The sequence below is a fragment of the Lemur catta genome, chromosome 1 (genome assembly GCF_020740605.2).
Source record: "Lemur catta isolate mLemCat1 chromosome 1, mLemCat1.pri, whole genome shotgun sequence".
NCBI classification, from domain to species: domain Eukaryota; kingdom Metazoa; phylum Chordata; class Mammalia; order Primates; family Lemuridae; genus Lemur; species Lemur catta.
This window is the reverse complement of record NC_059128.1, coordinates 28,423,600-28,438,919: the sequence shown is the minus strand read 5'-3', so window position 1 is coordinate 28,438,919 and position 15,320 is coordinate 28,423,600. Positions and strand designations below refer to the sequence as shown.

The 15,320-nt window shown below is 32.3% G+C and overlaps 1 protein-coding gene across 2 annotated transcripts in view; it reads left to right on the top strand.

Moving 5' to 3' along the window:
• PCNX1 (pecanex 1) overlaps positions 1–15,320 on the top strand; it is a 160,979-nt gene that overhangs the window by 65,236 nt on the left and 80,423 nt on the right. Inside the window, exons 7-8 of one of the 2 annotated variants that reach the window (XM_045564689.1) lie at positions 3,397–3,529; positions 9,285–9,469. The exons of the other annotated variant lie outside the window; for it this stretch is intronic. Of the exons in view, the coding sequence (XP_045420645.1) occupies positions 3,397–3,529; positions 9,285–9,469 (318 nt within the window). The remainder of the gene's footprint in view (positions 1–3,396; positions 3,530–9,284; positions 9,470–15,320) is intronic. 2 annotated transcript variants of the gene reach the window in all.

Genomic DNA, 15,320 nt, shown 5'->3' with positions numbered 1-15,320 from the left:
CACACACGCAGTAAGTGCTTAAACTTAAGTCAATGGTTGCGTCACTATACCAAAAGTAAAAAGTTATATTATCTGAAAGTCCCTCTTAAACTTATTATGATTGTAAATTTGGTCTTTTGAAGTCCTTTTTTTTTTTTAAACACAAATGATAAACTGTTGAAATTTTGAAAACAAAACAAGAAATACATTAAAAACATACAACTTTCTCTGTATTCTTGGAAGTATTCAAAAACTGTCTTGTCATTCATGGTTTTTGAATTACTTGAATGTTTGCGATTTCTTTCTCCTTTACCTCTGCATGCATAAAATTTAATCGTACCTATGGTACTAATTTTTCACTATTTGCATTTTATACTCTTGCTATTGAAGTAGTTAATTTCATTCTTCTTTCTCAGAAGATACTGAATTTTAAGGAACCAATTTTAAAAGTATTTTCTCCTTCCTCCCCGGTTCCCTAGTTACAATATTTTTTTTCTTTCTCCTATAAAGTTAAATGGTTCAAAAAGAGTTTATTACATTTGGATTGTGAAAGTGAATTTTCATCAAATATGGTTATAACTTGTGTGACTATATGCTTGTAGTAAGTTATTTTAAGCTTTAAAGACACTTCCCCCCCCATTAGTTCTAGTAGAAATGGACCCCCACTGGACCCTGTTCCAAATAGAGATGTTCTGTCACATTCCCAGTGGGGCATGGCTTAATCTTATCTACTGTGGCCATAAATTATAGCATACCATTTTCAATTGAATGTGTGATCCTAGCTACTGTTAAATCAATTGCCAAGTAAACATTTTGAAAACTTTTAACAGTAGGTATTTATACCCTATTACAAAGGATAACATATGCACTAATCATAACTCCACTTTAATACATTGTTCAATGGATGCCTAAACTTTTCATCTTGGTATGTTTCTTATACTATTAAGAAAGTAAGTAATGTAATATGTAGCTATTTTGTAGATAACAAAGTATAATTTGTATATTATTAGCCAAAAAATTGTTTTCTGAAGAGGCCAAAGAACATTTTGACTAAAAATGGGCACATTTCCCAAGTAGGAGGAAGATAGTAAAGAAACTTATCTTCTATTTCTCTTCTACCTATTCTCAGTATTCAGTGATCATATACTGCTCTTTTCTACATCCCTCCAAATAATTTTAATGCATTTTATGGACTAAATTATCTTCTGTAAATTATGTCTGGGTAAATTTTACTCTGCTATTTTGGTTCAAACAAAATTCACAACTAGAGAGAATGTTTGAAAGTTTTTTTTTTTTTTGAGGCAGTTTCACTTTGTTACCCGGGCTAGAGTGAGTGCCGTGGTGTCAGCCTAGCTCACAGCAACCTCAATCTCCTGGGCTTAAGCGATCCTCCTGCCTCAGCCTCCCGAGTAGCTGGGACTACAGGCATGCGTCACTATGCCCAGCTAATTTTTTCTATATATATTTTTAGTTGTCCAGATAATTTTTATTTCTATTTTTAGTAGAGACGAGGTCTCGCTCAGGCTGGTCTCGAACCCCTGACCTCGAGAACCCCTGACCTCAAGAACCCCTGACCTCGAGCGATCCACCTGCCTCGACCTCCCAGAGTGCTAGGATTACAGGCGTGAGCCACCGCGCCCGGCCTGTTTGAAAGTTTTTTAATGAAGTTTAGATTGTCCTGTACATTCAGCACAATAGTTTGTTGTTAAATAATGGTTTAAAATAATAATATAATAGTTTATAATTACAGAATGGAAATCTTCAATATAGTATTTCACAAAATAAGTATTGTATTGAGTTTTTAAATAGTGACTTAAAATCCATAACCTGATTTAACCTTGCTGATGTCTAAGAACTGTTAACAGGTATACCAATTACTCTTCTAATTTTTCATTTCTTTCCTCAACTGGCTTGTTTTCTTCTCTGTTTTGTTTCATTCTTCAGCCATTGACTGCCTTGCCCGATAAGTGTTTTCTCTTCTGTGACAATGATGGTTGCATCTTCATTTTATTGAGGTCATGGTTGTCAGGAATTGGCAAAGTGTACAGTGTGCGTTGTAGATGTGGTAACAAAAAGGCAGCCTTGACTTTTTAGATCAGCATTGTCCAATATAGCTTTCTGTGATGATGGAAATGTTCTATATCTGCAATGTCCAATAATGGCAGCCACCCGCTACATGTAGATAGTGAGCATTTCAAGTATGGGTTCATGAATCCAAGGAACAGAATTTTATATTTTATTTAATTTTAAGTTTAAATAGCCATGTATGGCTAATGGCTACCATATTGGACAGCACAGTTCTAGATGACCAGATTCAATCAGCATCATTTGCTGTCATAAGCCTTATATAATTTTTGTATGCAAGAGCTTTCACCCCATAAGTAACAACCTTTTCACATATAAAGGAATTTTCATGTTTGGAGAGAACATTTCTGTACTAATTTTTTTGTCTTTATTCATATTTGCTGACAAAATACCCTTTCTCAAAATGAAAATGATTCCCAAAATACTTAGGTCCCACTAGGAAACAATTGTTTTATATTCCAAGGGTGAAAATCTTTTATGTTTTGTTTTAGAAACCGCGATCAACCAATATGTATGGTTAAAAAAAAAAAATCCATGTAGTTCTACTAAGCCATTGTTGTGATTTTCTTGTTGTGTGCTTGGTTTTAGTTTGTACTTTATTGCTCCTAAATTAAGCTGTGAGTTTATATGCTTGCCATTTGCCATTTTGCTGATAATTTGCTTCCTGATGTTAAGAGGACCAGGGTCCAGGGCATCAAGTTGAATAAAGTTTGATGGTAGTGAAGAACCCTACAGTTAAGATACATTCATGCTATGTTGAACATTTAACAAACTAGTTATGCAACCTTGCAGTCAGAGGTTTTCTTTAATGCTATCAAAGTTATGGCCCGGAGCATTGCAAGATAAATTTACTGCCTTACTCCTTGGCATCAGCAATGAAGTGCTCTCTTTGCTGCTTTTACTGTCATCATGGGAGTAAGAAACAAGTGCCCCATTCCCATTAGTAGAAACTAACAAATACTGTACTTTTAAGCCTGACTTAATTAAAGGGGGAACGGAGGTATGTGGGACAAAAGTAAATGAGAGTTTCAGGAAAAAAATTAAAGCAACAGCGATCTTAAAAATAGGAAATTGAGGTTGAAGAGAAGATAGTAAGGCTAGATAATAGATCAAAAACATTATTTTTAAAGAAACAGTTATCTTTAAATAAATGACACATACCTCTGTGTATTACTTGATACGATAAGCCGACAGTGTACATGTGAAAGCAGTTTGGAGTATTTAGACAAGTTTTCTTTACCCATGAGGGTGGGAAGTCAAGGGAAAGACAGGCTCAGCTGCTATTTACATCTGACCTAGGCTCCCGTTTGACCTAAGTCTGTCTTGATGCAGCAGCACAGGCCAGCGAGGAGGCGGTGTCATTTCGCCGTGAACGCAGCACATTTAGGCGCCAGGCAGTACGGCGCCGGCACAATGCAGGGAGTAACCCTACCCCTCCTACCTTGCTCATCGGATCACCCCTAAGGTATGATATTTTGAAATTCCACCAAGTTTAGCATGCATGTAACAAATCTTCTAACCTATCAGTCCCAAGAAAGCATTTGAAGAGCCTTTTCCTTTCTGTTTCTCTCCTATACATTTAAGCCTCTTTAGGTTTTCTCTGCATGTGACCATGAGCCTATTACGTTATGCATGCCTTATGTTGTGCTATTTAAACAAAATGATCAGATTGGTTTAGCCAATTTTAAATTGCAAAATCACTTTAGGGCAGTTATAGAAATGTAAACAGTGGGCCTTAAATCAGCTTTTCTTTTTTTCCTACTCAAAATTAATAACATTAATGGAACATCTTTTTCTAGCATCTAGACAGTATTTAGTGTGAACAAATACAAAACCAAATGGTGAGCTTGTTGAGGAATAACAGATAACTGACTCCCACTTGATAAGCCAGTTTGATTATTTTATCTCACTAAAATATGATATATTTTATTTTATATTGCTTAAAACTTGGTGTCTTTTATTTCATAATAACCAGGACCTAGTAAATAACACAGAACTAATGAAATATTTAGTGTATGTAAAGTATGGTCGATTGGATATATATATTTGTATGCACATTTTTGTTGAATTCTCAACCACTATGGTATATAAAACAAAAACATTTTTACATTTTCCAATAATCCTAAGTAAGAAAGCATCCATTCATAACATTGGGGATAACTTTCCATTAAAATTCTAGTAACTTGTTTTATTCTTAATTGTATCAAATCTAATGAGCACATGCCTTGAATTAGAAATGTAAAACTCTATTCAGAAGACTTGTACTTTAAGAATACAAATATGGACATAAATACTTTACATGTGCTTGCTTAAACAGTACATATATTATACCATATACTTTTATTAACTTCTATGCCCCAGAGCACATTATATGGATTATTTTCCTTCCACATTTTAATTTTAAATTCAAAAGGAAGAGCATTTGATGAAATAATTGTTAGTGAGTGCATGGTAGGTTGGAAGAGGTAAACCTTCCCTTGTTAAAACCTTGTTCTTGAGAGTAACAAAGTCCTTATTTCTTTAAAATACTACTTTATTTTATATTCCCCTGAGATTTAAGACTTATTTTCCTGGATTTTACATTACAGTCAGGGACTTTATCTTTCATAGGTCATGTACCTAATTAATCCTCCATAATTCTTTAAAAGTAATATGGATTAATCAAACTAATATTTAAAATATAAAAATGAGAGGAAACAAATTTAAAAAGTAACATTTGGTTCTGGAAACCTTTTCTGAGCCCCTTTGCCTTTTGTGAGCGTTCTCTTCTCTTTCCTTTCAACCTCCTGCCCTTTTCCGCCTGAGGTAACTTTTCTTTCTGCTGGTGGATTTCGGGCATAGTCCCAACATGCAGAAAGAGCTCAGCATTTTATTTTACTTTTTCTATTATATTTCTAACCTCTTTTTTTTTCCACTTTGAATAATACTTGCCGTAGACAACAACTTTGCTTTCTTACTCATTTTGTGTTGTTATTTCTTAAACTTTTTTTTTCAAACCTTCTCTTTTTGATCTTCAAAAATCCTTTCATTCTTTGCCACAAATGACCCTAGTGGATCCCACTCACCAAAGAATTGTAGACAAATTAGTTTTTTTCTCTATCTGGTGGAATATTAAAGAGCTGTGTTCTAACTCTAAGCAATTACGTACAATTTTCCCATGTTTTTCTAGGGTTTTAAATATATCACTGTTTAAATAAAGATAGGGTGTAAAACCTGTTTCTAAAGTGCCCACGTTAGAATTTTTGGAAAGTAGTCTTCCAGTAGTCAGCATGTAGCTTTTGTTGATGTTCCAGGATTATTTCTAGTACAAAGGTTGCATATGTCTTAAATCAGCTGTCCTCATCATGGGTGAAGTAAAATAAAATTTAGCTATGAGGAATTAGAAATACCAATTTATTAAAATCATTTTTATAATTGTGAGAATATTCAGGTAAAGTATATTGGTATTATTTCTCCCTGTGAGTTATACTTGGTCTTAGCCAAAAGACCAAGAAGCGATTCTCAATGCAAGTTACAGAGTAATAATCTCATCTTTAAATAAATGTAGGGTGGTGTGATCACTTAAAGTTTAGAAAACTTGAAAAAAATGGTATGGATGTGGCAATACTTTCATTACAATTACTATATAAATACTAGTAAAATCTGATAATTTATTTTAAACTTTAACAAATAGTTAAAAAAACAACTTGGTAAAATATATGTCCCCAAGGATTAGTAATGAATTATCAATTTCCTAACAAAGAGAAATTGCATGTATTTTATAATGCTTGTAAGAATATACTGTTTCAGAATTTTTTTCAAGATTTTTTTTTTATTTAGCCTTATAGGTAGGTTTTATAGACCCTTGCTAATTCTTCACAGTTATTAGGGCTAAAAAAGACAAATATTTTAAAGTTGTCTGATACAGATATTAAGAGTTGGCTTTACATTTATCAACCTAAATGTGATATCTTTTTGAATTCTAGTTAGTGGACTGGAATGGAAAGAAATGAAATCATCAGTGCATTTTGGGGAAGGGAAAAAAAGCTTTAGTGTATTCTTAGATTTATTTTTAAAAATATAAGATGGGAGGAAAATACATAAGATTGAAAGATCTCTAATAAAATGAGGTCATAGTAATAACTGAGAGTCCATGATTAGGAATTCATAGGGATCATTTTATCGTGCTCAGAAATGAATCCACCAGCTATTTGTTGTGTGTGTACTATGTTCAAGACATTCTTGTGCGTTTTCTCTGGAATCTGGAGATTCATAGGAATGATATAGTCCTAGAGTTTGCATTTTGGTTGGGGAGACCCATACAAAGATAGCTAGCAGTGTAAGGCAGAATGTATCAAGGACCAATTAAGTGGTATAGAGGAAGGAAAGATGAAGGCCAACTATTTTTCTGTCATTTCAATTAAAAAATGTTAAACAGTAAGATTGCATGTTAGTAATAGCTGATAGTTACAGACCTAAATTTCTACCTTTCTTTTTGCAGTGTTACAAAATAGTTGCTACCTTTTCTCAAACTGGTAGTTAGGACATATAATTAAAAATGTAAAAAAAGATTAATTCATGTGAATTATTAATTAAAGATGAAGTAGAGCCCCCCAGGAAAATGTTTTCTAACAATTTATGCAAAAATGAAGGCATTTTGTTGTTGTTAAAGGATTTGAAAATAGGAATTCAGGCACAGGAAGGGGAAAAAGAGAATATAAATGTATTTATAAAAAATGGTAAAGATGGTAAATTACGTATGTATATTTTACCTTAATAAAATAATTTAAAATAAAAAGAAAATAGGAATTCAAGGAACATAAATATTTTATTACTAGCTTTTCATGTTCAAAAACTTGTTTATAATCATATAGATTTTGGCTAATTTTCTTTATTTCTTTATTCTAGAATTGATTTTCCTGGATTGCCTAATATTTTTAAAACCTTTTTGTATACGTGGATGTACATTGTGCATCTCTATGTTGAAGATTAGTATGTTCTCAAATATGTTCACGTTAAAATACATCTAACTGCTATATAGCTATTTTGCTTAGGATTTTAAGTGAAAAAATTGGTAGAAAAATTTGTTGAGTACATATTGTATAAAATTCCACTGTCTCTGAATCTGAAGGGACAAGGGACACAGTACTTGAACTGCTTAAACACTTTTTCCTCACTGTTTTCTCCCTTGTGAAATTTGTTTATTTTGGTAAGATTTGTGGATAAATTTAGATAGATTCTGAGGAAGAGTAACAGATTAACTATACGTGTATAGAAAGTAAAAACTTATCCCCCAAATCATCTCTTGATTTGTATCTATTGTACAAAGATCTAGTCTGAAGAAATTATTAAATAAGTACTTTCATAGTTAAGGCTCAAAAAAATAATGCCAGTAAGGATTGAAAAGTCAATATTTTCCAGACTTGATTTTTTCATATGTCGTATCCATTGTTATGCTCTGCTTGGAATGTGTACTTTTCATTGGCTCTAAAAGAAGCCTGAAAAATGAGTGTTCCAGGTAGTTCTGGTTAATGGAACTTTCTGGGATGATGAAAATATTCTATAATCTGCCCTGTCTAATATAGTAGATACTAACTACTGGCCGTTGCCCACTTTGGTAGCTAGTAGCTAATGGTAGCCACTAGCTATGTTATGTGGTTTTTGAGCATTTGAAATGTGGTTAGCATGACTGAGGAACTAAAATACTAATTAATTTAAGTAGTCACAGACTACTATACTGGACAGTGTAGTTCCAGAGTATATTCTGTTGCCATAATCATAGGCTTAAACAACATATAAGTATTTTCTACTTGGCCTTTTATTTCGTGGTTAGTCTGTAGCAGATGTACCAGAGAAGCTATTACATTGAATTCAAAGGATTAGAGATAACTTGATACTCATGAAAAATGATAAAGTAACTGAATAAGGCCATCCTCAGTGGCATTCTTCTTTTGTTCTAGAGGTTTAATAAGTTTAGTTATAGGCTCTGCGATTGTTCAAAGTAAAGTTAAATTGACAGAATGCAGAGTCGTAGTGAAGATCATACAGAGAATGACATATAATCATTATACTCAAAATGATTTCATGAGTTGTCAGTTTAAATTTGTTTAAATATTATACTAAGAACATTAAAATCCATAGTATCTTAAGTGTATGAGAATATAAAATGAATTAATAATAGTTTCTTAATTATTTAGAAAATTTAGATAATTTTATAAAAATTTTTAGTAAGTAAATTTGTAATAAAATACTAAGTATTTAAAATTTGTATCAAATTTAAAAAAGACTGTAATATCCTTTGAGAAATTCTTGGTTTCTAACTCATTTAAATCATTTTTAAGATTTTCTACAATGATGGATCCTCCCCCCCACCCCCCACCGTGAGACGGGGTCTCGCTGTGTAGCCCAGGTTGGTCTGGAATGCCTGGGCTCCAGTGATCCTCCCACCTCAGCCTCCTGAGTCTCCCGGCAATGATGGGATCCTTGTTAATGAGACTACAATATGGATTGGAAAAGGAAATAAAATTTGTTAAGGGAACATAATTTTTAACTAACACCTTGTACATGAAGCATGTGGCCTTATTTCGGAAATATGTAGACTTTTTAGAGATAACACTTTATGTTAATTAATTCTACTTCTGTCAATATCCCATGGCCATTTGTATTTCACTTAGTTGAGTCAGTTATTCTGGTTTTCTTGTACTAGTTTGTGATTTTCTTTCGATTCAAAATTTGGTTGCATTTGGTAAAGATTCTTTAGTTTTCACATGCACAGAAATTTTGTTTTATTGTGAATTTGAGATCCCAGAATAGTTGAAAGAACTATTCTAGAATTATTACAAGGCTATAAATAAAAATGCATGTTTAACTGAAAAATACAGTTATCTATTGGGGACCAGCTACAACACATATAAATTGAATGTACTCATGATTCTTTTTGGCTGCTTTCTTTTCCTTTATACTAAAATTTAGTAGGCTTGAGGAGGAAAAAAGTCTCAGATTAACCAGTTTACATATACATTAAATGTTTACTACATTCATCAGATTTGAATCAGATTTATAAAGATCAAAAGACTTAAGTCTGTCAGTGTAATCTGTATATTTTACAAAGTGTTGGCTCTTTCCTAGGTTACATTGATAAAAATGTCTTTTTGAAATCAGTTTTCTATATTGATTTCATTCGAGCTGTTGTTTTCTCTTTTCTTCCCTGTAATGTCTCCCCAATCCATGTTTTTTCCTAGCCTTCAAGATGGTCAGCAAGGCCCGCAGTCCACAGCCCAGGTCAAAGTCCAGTCCCGCCCCCCTTCCCAGGCTGCAGTGCTCAGTGCTAGTGCCTCCTTGCTGGTGAGAAATGGGAGTGTCCACTTAGAAGCATCACATGACAATGCATCTGCTGTAGGCGGTAGCAGTTTGCACGATGAACTTGGTATGCAGGCCTTATGTAATCTTGGGATACAGAACTTAAATGCAGCAGATAATGGGTAGCAATGATTGCAATTTTTTTCTTGAGATAGCTTCATTTTGGAACTATACATAGGAGCACTTTTTATACAGGATTTGCCCTTTGTGTAAGGAAAATTTGACTTTTGCTCTTTTCTGTTTCTACTCTTACTTTGCATTGTCTTTGAGTACGTCCATTATTAATAGGTACTTGAGTGTCCTCTTAAAATGATTTGGGCAATTCTGTTATCGCAAGGCATTTGTACCATGTGGGAAAATGTTGATTTTTTTAAAAAACGATTTTGACTACACCTGAATTTCTTTGAATTCTTTGAATGTGCTCTAGAAAAGGGAAAACTGCTTTCTAATTATCTATTACTGAAGAATCTTTCAAGTATTGTATACTTCACAGTATGTCTGTCACCTGTAGTAGGAGATACTATAATTCAAAATGCAATACTCCGAGGACATCATGACTCAAATAATAACTTTATAAAGTTTATTACTTTTTCTTGTTAATACTTCTATAAATATACATATACATTGTTAAATAGTATCAGGTATGGTATCACTTAAAACCTCAGTAATACATATCTACTCAAATATCTGCCTTCTGTGTTATTTAAGGATAATATTTTATACTACTTTGGAGTGTGTGTCTCTATATAATCCAGCTTTCTTGTGCTCACAGTGATGATTAATAACGATTTAAGTAAATATTAATATAATGAAGAAGGAAATCTTGTTATTCAGAAAGACTCACTTGAAAGCACTTACTCATTGTGATTTCATTATCCATGTTACACCTGCTTTTCACTTGTAAAGGTGATAATCCAGTTGATGCTTTAACTAGACAGATACGAAGTATAAAGTGCCCAATTAGGTTTAATAAAACTTTATATGTTATCTATTCATTGACTGTTTTTCCTTTTTGTAAAAGTCTCTAGTTACAGAGAAGTATTAATAATATATATGCATATTGATGAAAATAATCTGTAGCAAATCTTGCAGAAATTTGAAAATGGTCATCTAAGATATTTATAACATTCGAATGTATGGTGATTTCTAAATAAAATGAGAAAGCAATAAAACATTTTAATTTTAAATTTAGAATGCTTTTGCTTTTGAGTTTGGAGAGGCAAGAAAATGTATAAGGAGGTTGCTTGAGAGAGAATAAGTAGACTCTAATTTAGCTACTTATTTTAGTTGCAAGTGATACCTTGTTAGTTGCATATATATATAATTCTCTTATATAATACTTTATATTGATATTTTTCTTTGGTTAACCCAACATTCCTGTAGACAAAGGATTTGTGAATCTTTAAATATAAAATTACCATCATTATCTCATTGTCCATTGGCTTTATGGTAGTGTAGATCAGCTAAAATAAAAGGCTTCATTTTGATCCATTACAGATTTTTAGACTTTTATCGGATCAAGCATACAATGACACAGTAGATAATTTTCCTCTATAAAAATTGTTAGTTTGCTCAAAAAATTTGCTAAGTGATCTTTAATTATAAAGCCCGTTCCTAATGCCACATGCAGATTTTTGAAAATATTAATTTATGATGTCTTGGCCAATTCTGAAAATAAAATCTGCTTCTGACTGAAGGTGACTTTTAGCATCTGGTGGTGGATATTCAGGATATTCTCTTGAAATTTTGATTTTATCTCTTGTGTTAACAACTTTCTGGTAGCTAGTTCTTGACCTGTGGTAGCTGAATACTGCCAAGTTGAATGCTTAGTAATAATTAGCACAAAACAAGCAGTCAATGGAAAGTGTATATCTGTTCCATAGCCCATAAAGTTGGCCAAAAAAGATTCTAAAAATGAACTGCAGCTGAACTTAAAGGAATTGGTAGAGAAGCTAAAATATTTTATTGTGTAGTTTAATTATTTATGTAATTTTAATTAGCAGTAGTAAGAAAATGTGTGAATTAATTTGTGTACTATATACTCAAGTATGTTGAAGTTAGTCATGGTATTCCCTAAAAGTATGGAATATTTACATAGGTTTGCTTCCTTCCAAATTTAGCTTCTTCTATTAAAAAATTTTAACCAATTATTACATATGAAAATATATCCATATGCATAAGACATTTATATAAAACACTTATATACACATATATACACACTCATACACACCCAGACTTATATGTGCACTCAGATATGTTCAAGTGTATATAATGTTTGCATATGTATATATTTCTATGCCTATTTGGATCAAAGGAAACTCTCAACCAGACATTGTTTAATTCCAAGCCTAGATAGTTTTCCTAGACTGTGTTTTCTACATCTTTATTTTGTGGTATCCATGATAGATAACCACATCCATTTCCTATACTAAATTCTCAGAATTCTTATTTCTCTGTTGCATTTTAACTAGCATTTTAGGGTTACCAGGTAACGTTAGACATCATGGAAGAATTCACCAAAGGTAGCAGTATAAGGATTTTATTAGTTTATTCAGCAGAGGAAAAAGTATTTGCATCGTATATTCAGCAAGCATAATTTTTAATCATAATTTTAGAAACAATTATAAGTGGTATAATTCATTTCCATGCAAATCTATTTTTAAAAAGGTTCAAATGACATAAATGATGGATGAGTTTTGATGTTAACATCTTTGAAAAGGAAATTTCTATCAGAATTTCTTAAATCCTTCAATGTAATGTGTTGTTTTTTATTTTAAAGACCGCACTTTAAAGGTTAATTTCCTTCCCATCAGTCTTATTGGACTTGCTATTTGCTGTTGATTTTATACTATTTTCTGTATTAAACTATAATATTAAATAAAACAAGCTGTGGGTTAGTGCCCACGTTAAGTCACACAAGAGACTGAATACAAGTAGAACAAAAAGTTCTATTTTGTATCTGCTAAATTTTTCTATAAAATTTGGCAATTACTTTTCAGTTTTTATGTTAATCCTAGCTTCCTCTTATAAATTAAGACTAATAAAATGATGCAATGATGAAACATGCCATTATAGTTGATTTTACACCCTTAATGTGTAACAACATCTCAAAGGAAATGTAGAGAAGATCAGATAGAGCAGGAACACGTGCCTGTGTTTTTTTCTGTGTATGAAATTAGTGGGGGTCAATGGTGAGGGCAAGTTTTGAAAAAGTATGTGTAAAATTATTATTAATATTTTATCTTTATGTGAAAAATTAAAAAGTTACTGTTATAATACAGACAAGAAATGAGGACAAAGGAGTTTATGTTTCTCAAGACATAACATACATAAATATCATGGGTAGTGTTTCTCTAAGACTATCTTAATTTGATTAATATATTATAGGTTTAAAAAGTGATGCTTAAATTGATTTTGCTAAAGTTTTCTTTTGTTTCATTACTGCACAAGGATTGACAAAGGAAGTATTTTTTGAGATAATATGCCTTACTGCAGAGCTTATTAACCTGAAAATGTAGTCAGTTCTAGGAGAAGACTCGAAGGAAACCTGACAACACTCTATTGCTCTTCTTAATAAACAGTTTATAGCAGCTGTGCATTATTAAGCAGAACTGTAATTTGGAAGTTTCAAAATTTTTACTTTAAAAAACAGACTCAGATGATTTATATACTTTTAGTGATTTTTATTAGAGTTGGTCTTGATGTTTATAAAAGATTATATGTGTTACTCTGTAGCATTTTGGGCTATAAGTACTTTTCCTTGTTACTGTAATTACAGAGTCAGAGGACTATAAGGGACCTTGGACTTTATACTTCAGTTCCCTATGTTACGGTAGATTATTTTCATTCATCTGAACAAAAAAGATTAATTCTTTTTGTAACAACCTTTGTCTTGTCCTTTATTGTTTTTGAGTACAAAAAATACTAAATGTTAATTTTTGATCCTTTTTGGGGGTGAGAGGCAACAAAGTATATGTAAATAAATGTAAAATGTTTATTGAAACAAAAATGCTTCATTATGTCTGGAAGGAAGAAGTGATAAGAGGTTTGGGGCATATATTCTACTTATGCTTCCTTTTGATAAAATTGGAATGTGCTTTTCACATCCTTTTAACAGAAATACAAGTTTATAAATATTGGAAAATATAATGAAGAAAATTAAGTCATCTGTAATCTCATCACTCATTCACTATTATTAGAATATTTTATAATTTACTCCTTCCAGTCTTTTTTAATGTACACATCTATATACTTTTCTAAAATAGAATTAGGCTTATATTTTGTGACCTTTGTGCCGTGTATGAGTTTTGTAATTTGCTTTTTTCAGTTAGCATGTCTGAACATTTACTGATGTTATTAACTGTTCTTTAACTTGTTTTTAATTGGCTGCAAAATATTTTGTCACTGAGATCTACATGAAAGGCAGTACAGTATAGTGGACTCTTGAGCCAGACGTCCTGGCTTCCAATCCATGCTCTACCACTTACTAGCTGTATAATCTTGGGCAAGTTTATTTTCTCTCCCCATGCCTCAGTTTCTTCATTTATCAAAGGGGGAGAATAATAAAACCTATTTTGTAGGTTTATTGTGAGGGTTAAAGTATGCAAAGCAGTTAGAACAGTATTTAGCAATAGTAAGTTTTTATGTAAATAATCATTGGTATCATTATTATTGATAAAATATTATTATATTATGATTTATTTAACCAGTTAACTAACCCCATTGTTAGTCTTCAAGTTGTTTCCTGGTATTTCCTATTGTAGTAAACACTGTGCTGAACATCCTTTATGGATGCTTTTGTGTACAGCTGAGATTATTAACTTAGGATAAATATGTTGAAGTGGAATTATCAGTCAAGGGGATTATACATTACTGGCGCTTTGATGTATACTGTTAATTGCTTTATGGGAAACTCATAGCAGTTTATACTTTATCTGATAGGGTTTGGGATGTCTGATAGGGTATCTGTTTTATCCCCACAAATAATAAAAGTTAAAAATAGATCTAGATAAATTTTATCTACTGCAACCTTTATCCCCTGGATAATTTTCAGATGTTTATCATTGTTACTATGGAAAAAATACAGTAACAATTCTAAGACTACAGTAGAATATTATTTCAAACAGTTTTGGATACCTGAACTGCTCTAGGAATTTTACCAAAATTTACAGGGACTGGTTAAGACATTTAATTTGTCTCTTGCTAATATGTTGTAAAGAATTCATTGAAGCACTAGACTGAATTATCTGCTTTCTAACATTAAACATTCTTAAGATTTTAAATTAAAGTTGATTAATACATGCATTAGTTGGAATATAGGTTAGATTCGTTAAATTAGGAGAGACCCCTCAAATCAATGGCTGAAATAAAAGAGAAGGTTATATTTCTCTCATAACTGTTTAACGGGAGCCATTCCTGGCAAATGGATTGACTGTGTTAACTTTCACATGTGGCTTCCCTGCCTGGTCCAAAGTGACTGATGTAGTTGTTGACATTTCCCAGCAAACAGGAAGGTGGAGGGACTAAAAAGGGCAAGGACATCCAGACTTTAGCTTTCTCACTGTGACTTGGAAAATGTGCCTTTCACTTTCTCCCACCTCCCGTTGGCCATACATAGTCATGGGGCAACTTCTAGCTGTAGGAGAGGCTGGGAAATGTCTCTAACTATGGGGACAAAAGTCCAGCTCAAATTCAGTGAGGGGAAGGTCCTATTATTGAAAGGAATAAGAAGCAGATGGATACCAGAGGTAATTCGTCAGTCTTTGGCAAATAAGACAGTAAGAATTTCAAATCAAGATGAAGATCAGTGACTGGACAAGTTGGGAGTTCAAAGAAAAGAAATGCAGTGGCCAGCAATCATCGGCCAAAAGCCGAACATTGCTTATAATTTTTAAAATTGCAAATTAAAAACAAGATTG